The 19,421-nt window shown below is 43.3% G+C and overlaps 1 protein-coding gene across 4 annotated transcripts in view; it reads right to left on the reverse strand.

Annotated features, from left to right (window-relative positions):
- Positions 1–19,421, reverse strand: part of CTPS2 (CTP synthase 2) — a 104,215-nt gene that overhangs the window by 52,858 nt on the left and 31,936 nt on the right. For all 4 annotated transcript variants that reach the window (XM_049643504.1, XM_049643505.1, XM_049643502.1 and 1 more), the window contains 6 exons: positions 17,931–18,082; positions 13,888–14,020; positions 12,231–12,319; positions 10,966–11,060; positions 9,314–9,376; positions 8,941–8,984 (listed from right to left, as the gene is read on the reverse strand). In XM_049643504.1, the coding sequence (XP_049499461.1) occupies positions 8,941–8,984; positions 9,314–9,376; positions 10,966–11,060; positions 12,231–12,319; positions 13,888–14,020; positions 17,931–18,082 (576 nt within the window). The remainder of the gene's footprint in view (positions 1–8,940; positions 8,985–9,313; positions 9,377–10,965; positions 11,061–12,230; positions 12,320–13,887; positions 14,021–17,930; positions 18,083–19,421) is intronic.

A 19,421-nucleotide genomic window follows, 5' to 3' on the forward strand; every position in this document is an offset into this window, starting at 1 on the left:
TTTGTAAAAGATAATCTTTCTCTTGTTTAAGAAGTCCCCTTCTCAGGACGCCTGGGTGGCTCAGTAGGGTGCCACCCTGGAGAGTACAGTGGGTGGCTCGCCTGGGTGGCATCCGACTCTTGATCTCAGCTCAGCTCTTGCTTGATCTCAGGATTGTGAGTTCAAGCCCCACATTGGGCTCTGTGCTGGGCATGAAGCCTACTTAAAAAAAAAAAAAAAAAAGTCCCCTTCTCTTCCTAGTTTGTTAAGAGATTGTGAGCAGGAAGGTTTGGGTTCTATAGATTGCCTACCGAGCATCTATGGAGACATGGGGGTTCTCTGTTTTGTCTGATCAATATAATACATTAACCAATTCAACCCCCAAGTTAAAAATGCTCAATTATTCTGTAATACTGTTAAATTGGGCACTCTCGTATTTTATTTCAGATTTTCACATCTTTATTAATAGCCAACATTAGTCTATAGTTCGGGGTTTTATTTTTTGTTAGCGGTGCTTTGTTGACTTCTAATATCAAGGTCATGCCAGCTTCCCATTTTAGCCTGAATTGTGGCTCTCAATCTGTCCCTCACAGAATATATGTACGTAATCTCTTTCAACTCCAACATATATAAAGCAACTACTACGGACAGGACATTACACAAGATGCCAGAGAAATAAACTTCTAGCCCTCTGAGATCCTAAGTCCATAAGTCTGGGATCAGGTCAGGGAAAGGCTTAATCGAGAAGGTAGTATTTCCAGCTGGAATTTGCAGGAAGAGCCTTGAGGGGAAGCAGCAGCACTGGGCTTCAAAAAGAGAGAAAACACCCCAAGTAAACACATCATGTGCAAGTTCAAGGCAGTTTCAGAAACACACATACTACATTTTGGGTGCAAAGCCAGCTACGAGGAATTAGAGGACACGAGGGCTTTAGATCATGAGAGTCCTTGGTTGCCATGATAAACTAAGGTCAGAAGAAAGGGAGAGGAAGGGTGTAGGAGGCATAAAGTGATGTGAATGTGCTTTAGGAAGATGAGGTGGCAGCAAGAAAGAGGTTGCAAGGGGTGGGGGGGTGTCAGCAGGGTGGAAGCTGGGGCTGGGCAGGAGGCCTCCAGGGCAGATGGGGCAAGCTGGGAAGGCCTCCCGGTGGCAATGCACAGGAAACGCAAGGTAGAGATACCTTCTCTACCTGGCTAAGATTTACTGACTTGGACAAATTATCGTCTGACAGTCTTCAAGAAGGGTGAAAAAGCATGAAGGGTTGTATGTAGCATGGGTGTACATGTCTATTTCATTGGCTTCCTTGGCCCGGTTTCCAACAGTGAGCTCATCTCCCACATCCAACAGGATTCACCTGAATTTCCTCTTTTTTTTTTTTTTTTAAATATTTATTTATTTTGGGGAGACAGAGAGACAAAGTGCAAGCAGGGGAGGGGCAGAGAGAGAGGGAGACACAGAATCGGAAGCAGGCTCCAGGCCCTGAGCTGTCAGCACAGAGCCCTATGTGGGGCTTGAACCCATGAAGCACGGGATCATAACCTGGGCCAAAGTCAGACGCCTAACCAACTGAGCCACCCAGGTGTCCCTAAATTTCCTCTTGAATCAATAGTACCAGCTTGTCAACCACAAAACATCAATCTTCACTAGACTGTAGGCTCCACCAGGGCAAGGATTTTTATCTGTTCTTTCACTGAGGTATCCCCAAGTCTAGCTCAGAGCCTGGCATGTGGGACAGGTTCAATAGCTATTTGCTGAATGAATGTTTCCTGAGTATCCAGTCACTAAATCTCATTGATTCATTCCATAAAGCTGCTCTGCCAGCCAGACCTTTCTACTCTAACTCCTGCTCCAACCCAGCTCCTTGGATCGCAGACTGAGGCTGCCTTAACATTCAACCAGGTACTGTGTCTGGAGTCTTCTCTCCCCTCTCATATCTCTGTCTGTCTGTCTGTCTCTCTCTCTCTCAACAGTTGAATCTTTCTCAAGCACTCGTTCTATTGGAAAGCCTTCAGCTACGAGTACGGTATTTGCATACTATGTCAAAGTTGACAGGTATTATGTTACTGGTTCCCTATTGCCTTCAGGATTAATTTTGACACTGATACTCAAGGACCCCCACAAATCCGCACCAATCTCCCCTACTTCCCACCACTTCCCTATGGGAGCCATATGCTTCAGCCAACCCACTCGGTATTTTATAGGCAAATCTTGGACATTCCGGCCTAGCCTAACCTTCCCCTCCTCTCTATAAAGTCTCCAAGCCTTTGACAACTATCTCTTCTTACTATAACCCACAGTATTTTTCCCCTGACTCTGAATTCTTAAGTATCTAAGGTCTACCTGTGCTGTGCAATACTATAACAATTAGATCACGTGGCCACGGACATTTAAATCAATTAAAATTCAATGAAGTTTAAAGTTCAGTTCCTGGGCCACACTAGCAACATTTCAAGTGCTCCATAGCCCCCACGTGGCTAGTGGCCATCTATCATATTGGATGCATTCTACCATGGCAGAAAGTTCTAGTCGACAGCATTTGCTAGCATTAACGCACACACTGCCCGTATGTTTGGTTATCTGTTTTGCCAGTCTATGTCTTGAAGCCCCAGCTAAGCTTGCAATACACTATATTTGGGACTGCACTTCAGCGGACAAGCTCCAAATGCACAATGACTTTTTTTCTTTTTAATAATCTCTTTCCACTAGCATCCAGTTATTTCTACTGCAGAAAAATCTTTTAAGTGGTTGAAATACTTATTCCTAAAGCATTTCCCATTGAGCTCAACGTACAAAAGCTCTCAAACGCATTAGCTTTGAAGTACTCATTTAGCCATTTATTGTTAAAATTATAGACTAACCTGGTGATTCACAAATGGGGGCTCATTCCAAGCACCCACACTGTCTCCTTTCAGGAAATAGGCCTGAGTACGGGGGAGGGTCGGGTGAAGAAGATGCCCTTGCCATTGGACGGCAGCCATCATGCCTAGAAGAATTTTTCTTTCCCAATAGAAAGCAGTTTCTATGGCTAACAGCCTAATATCAACTCTGAACCTACTGCCCCCACAGAGACTGGATTAAATGACTATTAGGCTATCAGACTGGTCCATAAAGGGCTATTTTACCCACAGTATAGCTGCCTTCTTGACAGCTGCTTTGATGGCAAGAAAAGTTCGTTAGCCCAAACTAAGCTCCAAATGACTTCTGTAAGGCGATTTTGTTAGCTGGGAGACACTCACTCAGTGTTCTAAATGCCAAGCAGTCTTCGAAGTAATAAAAAGTGGCCTGAAAGGTTTCTCTCGGTGGCTGGCTGGATTTTTTTTTTTTAATGTTTCTTAATTTGCTTTCCATGTAAAGTTGTTGAAAAATAACATGGAAGAAAAAAAAATATCTCGAACAGGGAGGGCTTCATCTAGAGGTAGGAAAATGTTATGCATTAATTATGCTTAATGTACAACACAAACGACCTTTCACCTGAATCGACTTTTAATTATGTGTAACTATTCCACAAATCCACTGTGTCAGATGTGAAATTCATTTCGACTTTGAAAATCCTTGGATCAAACAAGGGTAAAATAGGTCGTATACATGATAACTAAAATTGAAATATATCAGACACCACAGTCGCAAACGTCCATTTGCATCTGCTTCAAATGCTTCAAATTTCTCCCTTTCCCTTACCAATACCATTGTCCAGGTGTACATATGTTCACTGATACGTTCGAAGGAGGAACATGGATTTGTTTTCAGAATGTTACATCTTCTGTAAATTCAGGTTTGTTTTAGTTACTATTTTCAATAAGCAGAAAAGAAATGCTAAAACGTAAGCATATCCACATACCTAAATACTGGAATGAGATCCTTCTTCTCATATATGTCTCAAAAACCAAAAATATTCTAAATATAAAAAGTACACAATGCCGTGAACTGGAGAGATCCGAAGCCAAATTCAAGGTCAAGGGTGTCAGCAAGCAGCCAAAAATCAGACTTGCTATAGAATCCTAAATATTCTGCAAATTCACATAGCCTTCCGGCTTACCTTGTGGATTAAGCAGAGAGATGACACAATAAAATAAATTTTATCCGCTCTCTCCTGGTACTCTCAGAGTCTACCTTCGTTCTTAGAGAAAAATCTACTTCTCCTTTTATGTGTGTAACAGATACCTCCTCTTAAATATCTCTCCTGGGTGCCAGTGTCTCTACTAGGTAAGAGACATTTACATGCATAAGGGAAATCTCCATCTGTAAGGGTGTCTTCCACTCCACACCAGGAAGAGGACGACTGAATCTCCAGAAACTCATATGAATGGAGAAAGCATGGATTTAAATCTGCATAACAATCATGCTCTTGTTTACTGTGTTTTTCAGGGTAACCCCCCATTACCGGCTTCCCACTCCCAACATCTGTCTTTAGCTGGAGAAGTTATTTAATATGATGGCTTGGGCCATTTGGGGGAGTTACTCAGTTTTCCTGGGTCTCTCCCATGTATACAGGAAGCATACATGTTCTGAAGCTTTCTTTGCTTTTGTCCTGTTAATCTTTTATTACAGGGAGGCCTCAGCCAAGAACCTAGAAGAGAGGAGTAAAAATTATTTTTCCTCCTCCACACCTATGAAACAGATTTTAGCAGCAAATACACCCCAGAGGAGGCTCCTGGCTTCCAAATTATTTACTTTTTCAGCCAGAAGGGCCAGAATGACCATTACCCACTGTAAGTCATTGTTATTTGCTCAAGTTTCAGTGATTTCCCCAGGCTTCCTGGTGTCTGCCGCCTGGTGATTCTATTACCCTAGCCTTTTTCTTTAATAGGACTTCTCACCATCATCACAAATGCTGGCTCTTAAGGCTATTTTTCTCCAACAAACTGATTGCTGGCCGTAAAGATGTTCAGTAGCAATTAGGTTTTATTGTTCCCATCTCACTTATGAGTATAGAAGCTATCAAAATGCAAAATGCACAGATCGTCAGACTTAGTAATTCTCCTTCTAGGAACTCATCCCATAGAAGTGTGCATGTGTGGTGCAAGGACGTATGTACACGGATCCTAATTTGCAATATGATTTAGGGTAGCAAAATAATGGACACAACCTAAATATTCAATATGAGACTGGTTAAATAAAAGACGCATATAGCAGGGCAAGCATGTGGAAGTTCCCTGTGCACTGATGTGGAGTGATCAGTACAAAAAGCAAGGGGGAACAGTGGCTCAAGCATGCTAGCCAATGGATTTGTTGAAAAGGAAGCACATAACCGTATACGTGTGTGGGTATATGGGGATATGTGCTCACACACACACACACTCACACACACACACACACACACACGGTGCAAAGAATAGTCGACAAAGAATTAACCTTGCCAAAGCTATGTAATAGTGGCACCTACTGGTAAGATCACTTCCTGTCCCAAAGTATTACCTTAGGAAAGAAAACCCATGATTTGCCTGCACAGCCATTTCAGCCATTAGCCAGGAAATATGTTTGTAATAAAGCTTCATAAGGAACTCTTCGCTAGTATTAGGTCTTCTGAGCATAAGACTTAAAAGTACCATCTGGCTGGGAAGTTATGGTTCATTATGGTCTGAATTGCAAGCTATAAAAAGGAGTGAAGAATATCTCTATATCCTTCCGTGGAGTGATCTCTGGCATATAGCATTAAGTGAAAAACGCAAGATACAAAAAATTGGGCAGAGTATGCTACCATTGATCCAAGAAGGAGAGGGGGTTACAAGTAGACATATAGGTTTGCTTGTATTTTGTAAATGAAAAGAAAACATGTTTAAAAAAAATTAATGACTACCATAAAGGAAGGGAAGGAATGGGATGGAGGAGAGAGGAACAGAAGTGGATTTCTCAAAATCAGTGGTTCTCAATGGGGGCTATTTTGCCTGTGTCCCCAGGAGATGTTTGGAAAGGTCTGGAGGAATTTTTAGTGTCTCAGTTGGGAGTTGGGAGGAGTGTAGTACTGACATCTAGTGGGTACAGGCCCTGAATGCTCCTGAACATCCTACAGTGCACAGGACAGCGCCCCCCCCCCCCCCCCCCCCAACCCGTCGCCACAACAAAGCATAACCCAGCCCAAAATGTCAATAGTGCAAATTATATATCTAATAAGGAACTTGTATTTAAAATACATAAAGAACTCTCACAACTTAATAATACAAAGACAAGGGGTGCCTGGGTGGCTCAGTCAGTTAAGCGTCTGACTTGGGCTCAGGTCATGATCTCACGGTTCGTAAGTTCAAACCCTGCGTCGGGCTTTGTGCTGACAGCTCAGAGCCTGGAGCCTGCTTCGGATTCTGTGTCTTCCTCTCTCTCTGCCCCTCCCCCACTCACACTCTGTCTGTCTCTCTCTCAGAAATAAACATTAAAAACATTTTTTTAATAATAATAATACAAAGACAAATAACCCAACTTGAAAACAAGCAAAGGACTTCAATACACGTTTCTCCAAAGATGATATACAAGTGGCCAATAAGCACCTGAAAAGATGCTCAATATCCTTAGCCATCAGGGAAATGCAAATCAAAGCCACAAGATACAACTTTACACTCACAGGATGGTTATAATCAAAAAGACAGATAGTAATGGGGTGCTTGGCTGGCTCAATTGGTAGCATGCAACTCTTTATCTTGGGTTGTAAGTTTAAGCCCCATGTGAGGTGTAGAAATTACTTAAAAATAAAATCTTTTTTAAAAAAAAGACAGACAATAACAAGTGTTGAGGCTGTGAAGAAATTGGAACCCTTAGACACTGCTGGTGGGAATGTAAATTATTGCAGCCACTTTAGAAAACAGTGGGACAGTTCCTCAAAAGCTTCAACATATATTGGGGCGCCTGGGTGGCTCAGTCGGTTGAGCGTCTGACTTTGGCTCAGGTCATGATCTCATGGTTCAGGAGTTCGAGCCCCACGTCGGGCTCTGTGCTGACAGCTCAGAGCCTGGAGCCTGCTTCAGAGTCTTTGTCTCCCTCTCTCTCTGCCTAACCCACTCTCATTCTGTCTCTGTCTCTCTCAAAAATAAATAAACATTAAAAAAAAAAAAAAGCTTCAACATATAGTCACTGTATGACCTACAATTCCACTCCTACGTGTATATACCCAAGTGAAATGAAAACATGCATCCACACAATAACTTGTACACCGATGGTCATAGCAACATTACTCACAATAGTCAAAAAGTAGAAACAACCCAAACGGCCATCAATGAGTGAATGGATTAATAAAATGTGTTATGTCCATATAATGGAATATTATTCTTCACTAAAAAGAAACAAAGTACTGATAGATGCTATAACACAGACAGACCTTGACAACATTATACTAAGTGGAAGAAGCCAGTCACAAAACGCCACATATTGTATGATTCCATTCACATGAAGTATCCAGAAGAGGCAAATCCATAGAGACAGAAAAGAGATTAATGGCTGCCAAGGGCTAGGGGTGATAGTAGCCTGGGGGTGTCAGCTAAGTGGTATGAGGTTTCTTGTGAGGTAATGAGAATGGTCCAAAATTGACTGTGGTGATGGTTGCACAGATCTGTGCATATGATAAAAGCCACTGAGTCATACACTTCAAACGGCTAAATTTTACGGTATATAAACTGTATCTCAGCAACACTGTTGAAAACAGCAATCACGGGCACCTGGCTGGCTCGGTAGGAAGAGTATGCAACTCTTGATCTCAGGGTCATCAGTTCAAGCCCCATGTTGGATGTAGAGATTACTAAAAATAAATAATAAATAAACTTAAAAAAAAAAAGCGATCACAATGGTCAGGTATGCACTCTCACAGAGGTGGGTACGAGGCACAGAAGGCAGAGGCAAGGAAAGAAAGGAGGTCAGGATACACTTCCCAGGATGAATAGGAAGTTGTCAGTCATCAGGTTTGGTTTACTTTTCTAATTAAATTTTTCATTGGTTTTAGTGAGATCCCATGGGAAGGGAGGTTGCAGGAAGGGGGACATCTCAGGTATAGGGAATACATCTAAAAAAAATCATTTAGATTGTCCAAACATAAACCCCCAAGTGCAGAAGGGATGGGGACACCAGACGTGAATTACAGCACCCCCTTATCCATGGTTTCGTATTGTCAGGGGTCAGTATAGCTACATCGCAGCACCTGCGTCAGTCACCTAACCTCATCGCCTCACATACACATTTTAGCAGCTCACATCCTCACAGGAAGGAGGGTGAGTACGGCACAGTAAGACATTTTGAGAGCCAGAGAAACCACATTTGCGTAACTTTCATTACGGTACCTTGTTATCATCGTTCCATTTTATTATTGTTGTTGTTCATCTCTTATTGCGCCCAGTTTATAAACTATCACAGGTATGGATGGATAGGAAAACATAAAGCATATACAGGGCTGGGACTGTCCGCAGTTTCAGGCAGCCCCTGGCGGCCGTGGCACGTGTCCCCCATAGATAAGGGGGGACTGCTATAGCAAAGCCGCAGGAGACACAGCGCAGTGGCCTTCAGTCCCAGCCAAGAACCTTGGACTGAATATTTCCTAGGAAAAGGAATCCGTGGAAGATGAGGAGCAGTGCAAAAACATTGTCACGTTTGCCTCAGAAAGACCGATGACTGCCAATGTGGAGACTAGACAGACGGGCGAGGAGTCCAGAGACAGGACAGCCCATTTATTTCTATTAGCTGTTATAAATTGTTGTCACAGTCGATTTCATCGTTTCCTAAACATTAAGCTTGAAAACAGACGCAAAGAGAGATCAGTCCAGGACTGTGTCTTTCTTCAAGGCACAGCTGACAAGAGGGACTATTCAGAACAAAGCAGGTTGATACAAAAATAATAGTAGCAGTAATAATAATAATAAAATCGTATCTAATTTAAAATGTCCTGATGTTGTAAGGAAGAAATAATAATAATAGCCCCTTGTGAATTTAGGTCAGAGCTGGAAACAAAATGACAGTGACCCAACCCAGAAAGATAAACAAGGCACTTACCACAGGAACACGGGCATTTGGCTCAAATTCTGTGGAATCAGCATCTGAAGATTAAGAAATGAGTTCAATAATTCACTAATATTGCTGAAAAACAGTTTAAGTAGTAAGATTTTTTTTTAATAAAAGTTATTAGCAGGGTACTTGGGTAGCTCAGTCGGTTAAGCGTCCGACTTCTGCTGAGGTCATGATCTTGCAATCCGTGGGTTCAAGCCCCAAGTCCGGCTCTGTGCTGACAGCTCAGAGCCTGGAGCCTGCTTCAGATTCTGTGTCTCTATCTCTCTCTGCCCCTCCCCCACTCATGCTCTGTCTCTCTGTCAAAAATAAATAAACACTAAAAAAAATTTTTACGGTTATTAGCAAACAGCAGGCTTACCTTTCAAGTTAAGGCAGTTTCTTGCAAACTCTATCACTGCTAGTTGCATCCCGAGGCAAATCCCTATTTGAAAAAGCATATATATAAAACAGATGAACATATTTTGTATTGCTTCATATTTCCCATTCATTTGCTTACTGTGGGTCTCCTCCATCTAGAATGCAGGGTTGAGAGAGCAAGACTGCCTGCCGGGTTCACTGCTGTACCCTCGGCACTCAGAACAACTGTGGCAGAGGCAGGAAGGGGGATTAGACGACTTGGACTTGAGGAAGAAGGAATTCAAGGTCAGAAAAGGGCAAGGGAAGACAGGGCAAGGTCCAAAGGCAAATCTGCCTCCTTCCAGAGGCCTCTAAATAGAGGCATAGGTGTGGGCTGCACAGCTGTGCCAGAGCACCTGATTCCTTCCGAGAATATCTAACAACACCCCGACTCAAGAGGGAGACTTCACACTCCCTCTTCTTGGAGGGCAGCCTCAGGCTGGCCAGCGGGCAGGGATCTGAGGAGTGGGAAGCCTGTGTCAGGCTGCTGGGCCCAGAACAGCCCTATAACCTCCCCGCCGAACACCGGCATCTCCAGGCGCGCTGGAACATAGTGGAGAGCAGGGAAGGGAGATCCACAATGGAAGCCAAGAGAGCTCGATGAGGAGAAAAACAGACACCTGTGTAGCTCCAAGCTGTCACATGGATGGGCCCTTCACCTGTCTCCGCATCCACCAATTCTGTCCGCTAAACGAATGCCAAGGAACACTCCAGATGTCATTATAGACACATCTAAGGTATACAAGGGACTCATCAGAGAAGAGCAATCCACATACTTGGCACACCAGAATGAAAGTTGGTGGGCATAAAACAGCTGGGTGCATTGGGGGGGGGGGGGACTTCAGAAAGTTCCATATGGCTAAGACATAAAGAGACACTGTGGTAAAGAGAAAGCTAAAGAGTTGCAAACTATTCTATGCAGTGAAATCTGAATAACACTAAACACGTTTGGACAAAAACCGAACAAGATGACTTCAGAAGAAAACAGTGGCCCACATGAGCTCAGACTGGGCCAACAGAGCAAGGTATCAGGGTATCTGACTACTCCTGGCTTCTCTTTTGAAAACGGATTGCAAGTGGAGAGCATCTAGGAAGCCACTCAAAGGACAGGAGGCAGTGGGGAAAATGAACAATGTGCTGATATAAAAGGCACCGAAGCCAGTCCACACGGTCATAAACCCACCAGTACAGCCAAGCACGGGGTGAAACACAGCCTGTCCCCACTTTCCTTCCCACAACCCCTAGCCCCTGCCCAATTTGATTTCCCAGCTGCACGGCTGCCATTACCCCATCGAGGGGCCAATTCATCTGGGTTCACTGGTCCAGAAGCCACGCTTTGCAATTTGAGCAAAGGCATTAAAAAGACCTCGCTCGCTCGCTCTACCAAATTTTAGCAGAGCTCTTCCTGTGACGTTGGATGGTCTGACTGTATTATCTTTTCTAGTTTCAAGCAGTGAAAACACGGATTTGGGCCCTGTGGCCGACTATTTGCTACTTGAATGTTCAAATCCGAGTTCACACCCTTCACGTGGACAAACCCTATGAAATGTTAGCCCTACTAGATATCAACAACCTAATAAACTCGTAGTTAGGATCCATAAACACGAGTTTTACCCAGGAAAGGGATCTTCTTTGTCCGTGCCCAAGAGATTGCCTGGAGTTTTCCCAACGTTCCTCGGATTCCGAAGCCTCCTGGCACAAGAACGCCACTGCAATCGATACAAGACGAGGGTGAATTTGACATTGTCTTTATTTTTAAAACTCTTATTCTCAGCCACTCGTGTTTACTGATCCCAAGTCCAACACTTGCCATGGTTGCTAGAGAATATGCTTGAGGTCTATTTTCAGAATTGATGACATGATTTCATCATGTCCTGAACTTTCTTCTTGAAATCCTCCCAATGTTATGAAGAAGATGGAATAACTTTTCACAACTGACTTCAATCTATATTTTCTGATAGGTCTTGGTGGTCTGTGAGCATACATAGTGACTGAGAAAACTCAATTCGCTTTAAAATGCCACTGAGAGAATTGTCTGAATAAAAATAGGTTAAGGTTCTTTTAAAAGTACTATTATAGGGGCGCCTGGGTGGCTCAGTCGGTTAAGCGGCCGACTTCGGCTCAGGTCATGATCTCACGGTCCGTGAGTTCGAGCCCCGCGTCGGGCTCTGTGCTGACAGCTCAGAGCCTGGAGCCTGTTTCAGATTCTGTGTCTCCCTCTCTCTGACCCTCACCCGTTCATGCTCTGTCTCTCCCTGTCTCAAAAATAAATAAAACGTTAAAAAAAAAATTAAAAAAAAAGTACTATTATAAAAATGTGAAGATCTCTTGCATCTTTTACCGCTAAACCGGTAAAATCAGCTCAAGATTTCAACTGCTAATTAAATAGTGGCACATGAAAATTTCCTGGCCAGGAGATATTTTAGAAACCTTCTAGGCAAACACTCATTTGAGGAGACAAGAATTCAAGAGATAGTTGGGACGGTCATGCTACCCTCACAATACAGTGCTGCCCCCCAAAGTTCTGTTGATTACTTATAAAATAAAATCTAGGGGCATCTGGGTGGCTCAGCTGGTTAAGCATCTGACTTCGGCTCAGGTCGTGATCTCGGGGTTCATGAGTTCGAGCCCCACATCGAGCTCTGTGCTGACAGCTCGGAGTCTGAAGCCTGCTTCAGATTCTGTGTCTCCCTCTCTCTCTGCCCCTCCCCTGCTCCCTCTGTCTCTCTCTCTCTCTCTCACTCTCAAAAATAAACATTAACAAATTTTTTTTTAATTAAAAAACTGCACCAAAATTAGGAATTGAGGTAAATCCAATCATTATGGAAAAAGCACAATGGCATTCTGCTAACTGGTCCTGGACGGTCCTCAGCACTCACTCAGCTTTGCATAGCTTCTGCCAAGCTTCATGGAATTTCACCGGGTCCTCGGTTTCGGTGGTCTGCTCCAGATCAAAGGAGTCTATGTACTAAAAAACATCCAACAGATTAAAAGAACATTTAAGAAAAGTGATACTCAAAAATACTAGAGGCATCTAACATTGTGACCCAATTATTCAATAACTACTTTTTATGCAAAAGAGAATGCTGTGGAAATAACTGGAAGCCGCACTTAATCTAGACCCAGACACTGCAGGAAAGATGGGAAGGAGCACCATCGGGAAAGTCTCTAGGGGGCTGATGTCCAAGAAGCTCAGCCCTGGAGGATGAGCATGCGCAGACAATTTGGGAGGCCATCAGGAAGGTGTGTGGGAGACACGGGGAGGTGGGGTGGGGGTGGAACAGCTTGTATGAAACCTCAGAGTAAAGACAGAAAGGGGTGGTCACTCTGGGGCCCTCAAAAGACACTGCACTGAGGGAGAGGAGAAGTTGACACTTGAAGCCATTGGAAGGTCTTAAGGAACACAGAGAACAGAGAGGGATTTTAGAAGGATCACTGTGCTACAATGTGGAAAATGGAGGGAAAACGGCAAACCCGTCGGGAAGCCAGGCAAGGTAAACACAGAAGCAAAGTGGTCTGAAAAGAATATGGCAAGACCATGATTCAAACGGTACTTCGCAGAAGCGAGTGTCAACAAATTCTGTCAACCGAGAAATCACGTACAAACTACTCCTAGGTACATAACAGTCCCTAGAGACTTGTACTAGTCTAGTATTTATTCTGTAAAAATTACTATCTGAATATATCTTAACATACAAAATTTTAAAGGCTTTATAAAGTTTGCTGTCTAACAATTTTTCTCTTGCTGTTTTCTTTTTTCTACGAGGGGGTGGGGGACTTGGATGAGCAGGAAGAGCAAGAAGAGAAGTAAGTATTCCTTGGAAAACCACAAATCAAAAGTGATCATGAAAGGAAGGGGCTAGACAGGTGACAGAAAAGTCACATAGGTCCTTAGTTGGAAGTTATGAAATTTCTCAGATGTATAAATGTATCTTTTTGGTCATTATATAAAGGTTCACCATTTAAATCAAGATAATGCTTGCTTAAACCACAGTATAACTGTATAGAATATCATTAAGTATAACATATATATAGATAGATAGATAGATAGATACACATACATACATATATATGCATATATATGTATGTGTGTATTTATCTAGAAAAATATACACATATGTGTGTATTTGTCTAGAAAGATATGCATTAAACTGGTAATGACAGGTACAAGAGAGAAGTAGGATTTCAGGAAGGAAGGACCTTCTACTTTCTGCCTTTCATACGACGCTTTATTTAAATTTCCTACACTAAGCATGTACAATTTCCATATCTAACAAAGACAAAGAATATACTCAAGCTGCAAATATGAATTCCCCCAGACCTCCCATACATCTTTTCCCTTTGCTGACTTTGCTCTCTCTCCTTCCACTGTATTAAATCTTAGCCACAAGTCCAGCTATGTGCTGAGTACTGTGAGTCCTCCTGGTGACATCAATCCTGGAGGCTGTCTTGGGGATCCTTCGACACAACGGGCCTCTGAAACACGAGATGTCACAGCGAATGACTGAAATATATGGAAGACCAGCTGGGGCTCACCATCAGATTCAACTTGTGGTTGATGGCCAAAGCAGAATGTTCTAGGGCTTTGAACACAGAGGCGTAGCAGTCCCTGAGCTTGGTGTATTTGCCAACCAGGGCTATGGAGCACGTTTTCTGCAATCGTTCATACCTGAGATGAAAGACAAGTTTAAAGGTTATATGCATGTAATATAACATCACAAACACAATGACAGCCACTGTTCTTTTCCCAAGGCACTTTTTAAAAACCTTAAGGGCAGATGAGCCTCGAACTGGATGTACTTGACTCAAATCCCCACCCCACCCCCAATGAATGAAAATCTGTGTGCCAACAGATTGCAAAATCATAAGAAACCCCAATATTGGCCCACATAAGCTGGCACAGATATAAATCCAAGGAAAGAGTATCAGAGAAAAAGCTAAAAGCATTAAAAATAAAAAAGCTCTCATAAACATGAGCTGTCCTTAAATTCGTTTATAAGGTGACACTGTATAAGAAAATGCGTTGTGAATGTCAACAGGAAACATTTCAATATTAACTTTGTAAGGTGACATTATATAAGAAAATGCGTTCAAACTGTCTAATGTTAAAAATGGTTACAGTCCCAGCTGGCCCACAAAAGCCAGGTTATTCGTGGCATGCCTGAAGAATGGCACTAAGAGAACTCTTTAAAATATTACAAGCCATTTAGATCAGTTTTATGAGAAAATGCCATTCTACATAAGATGCTCAATCACATTTTACCATTAAAGACACGACGTTTACTGTTGCTTTTGTTACAAAATCTGTTCAACGAACCTGAAAATTGTTTGGTCTGGTACTACGTACGTAGAAATGTCATCTAGGGGCTGAAGATGATTAGGGTGATCCCCAAACACCTTAGAAGAGAAAGGTTGCCATGAGCGGGAGTAGCCCTCTTTCCTACCAACATCTGCTAAGTGTGCCAGAGAAATGTGATCGCAGGCAGGTGAGGAGGAGAAAAATGCCTAAGAAGCTAAGGAGTCAAAACTGACAGTAAAGGTGGCTTTCTGGGAAGGTGACTGAAGCACCTGGGAAAAGCCTACTAAATCTTTAGCTCGCTCCTGAATTTTATGTCGCTCTGGAGATTGCGTGGCTGCCCGGGCTTCACCCCATCGCTGCAGAAAGGACACAGGTGACAAAGCAAGTGGCATCGAGGCAAGATTCCGATACCAAGTCAGAGGAAAGCGCTTCCCGCGCCAGATTTGGCCCCAGGGAACTGGCGATCGTGACCCCATCAGAGCACAGCGGCCGGGCTGAGCCCTTACCCTTGGGTCTCACCCCTCTATTGAAGGAGGGACGTTGGCTCCGGTCCCGGGAAGGAAGCAGGACTGGGGTCAACACTACCAGCTCCTCCTTCTAGTCACTCAGTCTGGTCTATCCGGGGGAGGAGGAGTCACTCGGCAGCTGGGTGAGACAGGAAGTCCACTGGGCCACCTGTCCCAGGGAGAAGGGCTGCCATTGGGAAAGGATATGTATCCTGAGCCCACTCCCCTCGTACTCTTTCCCTCTTGGGGCTGCAGACGAGGCTCCCGGAGCCCTGTCCAGACCAGCCCAGCTCCCACATGCTCTCCACTCGGCCATTAACTAGGTGTGAGAGGCCAGCCACAGAGGCTGCCATGAGCCAGTCCGTAGGCTCACCCCACAGGCAGGTCCCCGGGGAGGCCAAGCCACCTCCAATTTGGGCGGAGGTCCCAGGCGAGCTCTGCCATCCAGTTCAGCCAGGGACCCCTGGCCTCTGAGCAGCACTGGACTTCCATGAATGAGCCTGCCCTGTGACCTCGATTTGCTTTCTTATAGCTGTCTACATACCACCATTACCAATAAACCAACAGCACCACAAGGGACCGATGCTCAGTATCCCTTTTGCTTAAAGACCGCAGTGAGCTGAATGGTGGCCTCCAAAGACATATGTCCCCCAGAACCTGTGGAAGTGTCCATGTTTGGAAGAAGGGTCTTTATGGATACAATTACGTCAAGGATCTCGAGATGAGATCATCCTGGATTAGGATGGGCCCTAAATCCAAAGACAAGCATCCTTATGCAAGCAGAGAGGAGGAGGGGAAAAAGAAGGAGGAGGAAGAGGAAGAGGAGGAAGTGGAGAAGGAGAGGAGAGACACAGAGAAGGCCATGCAATGACAGAGCCGGAAACTGGGGTGACGTGGCCATGAGCCAAGGGACACCAGGGATTCCCGGCAGCCCCAGAAGCTGGAACAGTTTCTCCCTCAGTGCCTCCAGAAGAAACCAACCCTGCTGAAGCCTTGATTGTGAATTTCTGACTTCCACAACTGTGAGAGAATGAATTTCTCATATTTTATGCGGCCCAGTTTGTGGTAATTTGTTTCAGCAGCCACAGGAAACTAATAGGAAAACCAAACCCTGGCTTTAAAAAGCACAGCAGCATAGAGTAATTTAGAGTTATTTCCAATAAAAAGAGTTAAACATTCAAATTTCTAGTGCTTAAAGAGGATCAGCCCCAAGCTACTCAGAAAATTCCTGTAAAGCGACTGATTCCTTAACTGTATCGTCATTCAGTAGAGCACCTGAGTTCCAAAACTGCACTTTATTCCTGATTTTACTTGCCCCAGCAATTCTAAAACTCTTTTTAAAGTTTTAAGTGAGAGGGCAAGAGAACTTCAAACTACTGGTCATGTACCAAAGGCAGTCATTTTGTCACCATCAAACCATTTTAGTTATTGTTACCAACCTAAGTAACACCGAGGAACCAATACCCAGGGCCCAATGCGAGATTAAGGTCTAATGTGTTTTCTCTCATAATTATCTCAATGTGGGTACTAGTATCCCCCTGTTATATATGGATGCAAAAGCAGGTCCAGAGAGGTTGAGTAATCCACCCAAACTCACGCAGCTAGTGAGAGGAAAAGTTGGGGCCTGAATGCAGAGTGCCTGATGCCAGAGCTTACATTTTCTTATTGAGATATAAGTGACATATAACATTATATTGGTTTCAGGTATACAACATAATGATTCAATATTTGTGTATGTGTGTTTGTCACTGTTGCACCTGTTGCCTCTACCTAAGTTGCACAAAAATCCAGCAGTCAGGACTTCACAGAGTTAGGCCTTGTCTACATCTAGTAAAACAAACAGGTGATAGGGATTTAATTTCCATATGGCTTCAAATGAGACAAACCTTGCTGAAATGAATACCGTTGTCTTAAAGCTAGAACCTATCTATCTGAGGTTTTGATAACAATGCTGATAGTTAATAACTGCAGGAGGGAACAATAATGATATAGCCTAAACTTCTCATTCAAAGGGATTTTTGGGGTGCCTCGCTGGCTCAGTCAGAAGAGCATGCAATTCTTGATCTCGGGGCTCTAAGTTCGAGGCCCACAGTGGGGGTAGAGATTACTAAAAAATAAATAAACTTAAAAAACAAAGCAAAACAAACAACAATAACAAAAACCTGTGATATTTAAACCTGTTTAAAATATTCAGAAACGGGGCGGCAGGGATGAAAAAATATATATATTCAGAAACTGGGTGCCTGGGTGGCTCAGAGGTTAAATGTCTGACTCTTGATTTCGGCTCAGGTCATGATCTCATGGTTCGTGAGTTCGTGCCCCACGTTGGGCTCTGTGCTGGCAGCATGGAGCCTGCTTGGGATTCTTTCTCTCCCTCTCTCTGCCCCCCTGCTCATGCTCTCTCTCTCTTAAAATAAATAAATTTTTAAAAAAGGAAAAAAGTTTAAAAATATAAAATATGTATTCAGAAAACTAAGAAATAAACTAATAAATCCAAATACTTCCAGAATTAACAACAACAGCAAAAAATCATTCCAGAATCCAAATTCTTTCAATTCACTTTCATTTAAGTAGAAAAAAATCAAAAGCCCCAGAAATCTTCAAAGAATATAGCAAAACACTCTAACAATGTGTTGAAGCTTTAGATAACTCCAGACCAAAACATATACAGACAGAAAGCGGAATGTGACATAGATATCCTTCAAGCTATGTCTCAGTCCTACCCCGAAACCCAAGAATTATTCAAGATTACATTAGTAATTCCTTTCACGTACCTGTCAGCCATATTTCTCCACTTGAAAAGCAAATTACTTGCAGAATCACCAATGGGCAGATCCAATCTCTCTTTAAAATATTTGACAATGCCTTGTTCCTCCAAAAGCACAGGTACTCGATATGTAGAAGAAACATCATGGATACATATGACCTGATTAATGATGATAAAACACCATATTTAAATGGAACACCTCAAATATGCCTCAAGAATGAGCCAAAACTCAAGAGACATGGTAGTTCATTTATATTGATTGAGGAAAAGCAAGAGCCCAGTGACCCAAACAAGAGGCAGAATTAATACAAGCTTACTTTGATCTAATCATGAAACTCTTTGAACTCCTTATTCTAAATTGGGAAACATGGATGCTGTGGTAGTATGTGTATGTATATATATACATATATATATATATATATATATATATATGTATATATATAGACTTTGCTCTCAATTTCTGGCACAAAGCTTTAAAAACCTTTGGAATTTCCTGACAGGGGTAGGGTTATCTTTGTTATGCTAATGAAGTGACTCCTGGTGGCCCCTAGATGGCTTCAGGATGGGAGTTGGTCACCAGAAAACCCAACCAAGTTAGGCTAGAACTTTCAGCCACTTGACTTCCGAGGACAGCAAGGGGGCTGGAGCATGAGTTCAGTCATGTGACCAATGGTTTACTCAACCAAGCCTATCTCATGAAACCCCTATTAAAAAAATTCTGGACACCAAGACTCAGGGGGCTGTCCCGGTTGGTACACGTACAGATGTACCAGGATGGTGGCACAGCCTGACTCCATGGGGACAAAAGTTTCTGCACTTGGGATCCTCCTAGGCCTTGCCCTACGTATCTCTTCATCTGGCCGTTCATTTGCACTCTTTATAATAAAATGACAATAGTAAGTATAGCATTTTCCTGAGTTCCATGAATCGTTCTAGAGAATTATCAAACCTGAAGGGGTTATGGAAAGCCCCAAATTAGCAGTCAACCAGGCAGGAGTGGAGGTGGCTTGGGGACACTGGAAACTTTGGTGTCTGAAGTCGGGGGGGGGGGGGGGGAAGTCTTGTAAAGAATTCAGCCCCCAGGGCACCTGGATGGCTCAGTCGGTTAAACGTCTGACTTTGGCTCAGGTCATGATCTCACAGCTCGTGAGTTCGAGCCCCGCTTCGGGCTCTGTGCTGACAGCTCAGAGCCTGGAGCCTGCTTCTGTTTCTGTGTCTCCCTCTCTCTCTCTGCCCCTTCCCTGCTTGTGCTCTGTCTCTCAAAAATAAACATTAAAAAAATTTTTTTAAAAAAACAAACAAAAAAAACCTCAGCCCTCAAATCTGTGGAGTCTGATGCTCACTCCAGGTAGTTAGTGTCAGAGTTGAAGTGCAGGACCCCAACTGGTGTCAGAGAATTGGTGTTGGAACACGGATGCTTTATGTGTCAATATCTAAGACATCTGGCCCAAGGCATCACCTTCTAAGTCTAGGCTAAAGCAGTAACACTGAACACGTA

The sequence above is a fragment of the Panthera uncia genome, chromosome X, assembly GCF_023721935.1.
Source record: "Panthera uncia isolate 11264 chromosome X, Puncia_PCG_1.0, whole genome shotgun sequence".
In the NCBI taxonomy this organism is placed as follows: domain Eukaryota; kingdom Metazoa; phylum Chordata; class Mammalia; order Carnivora; family Felidae; genus Panthera; species Panthera uncia.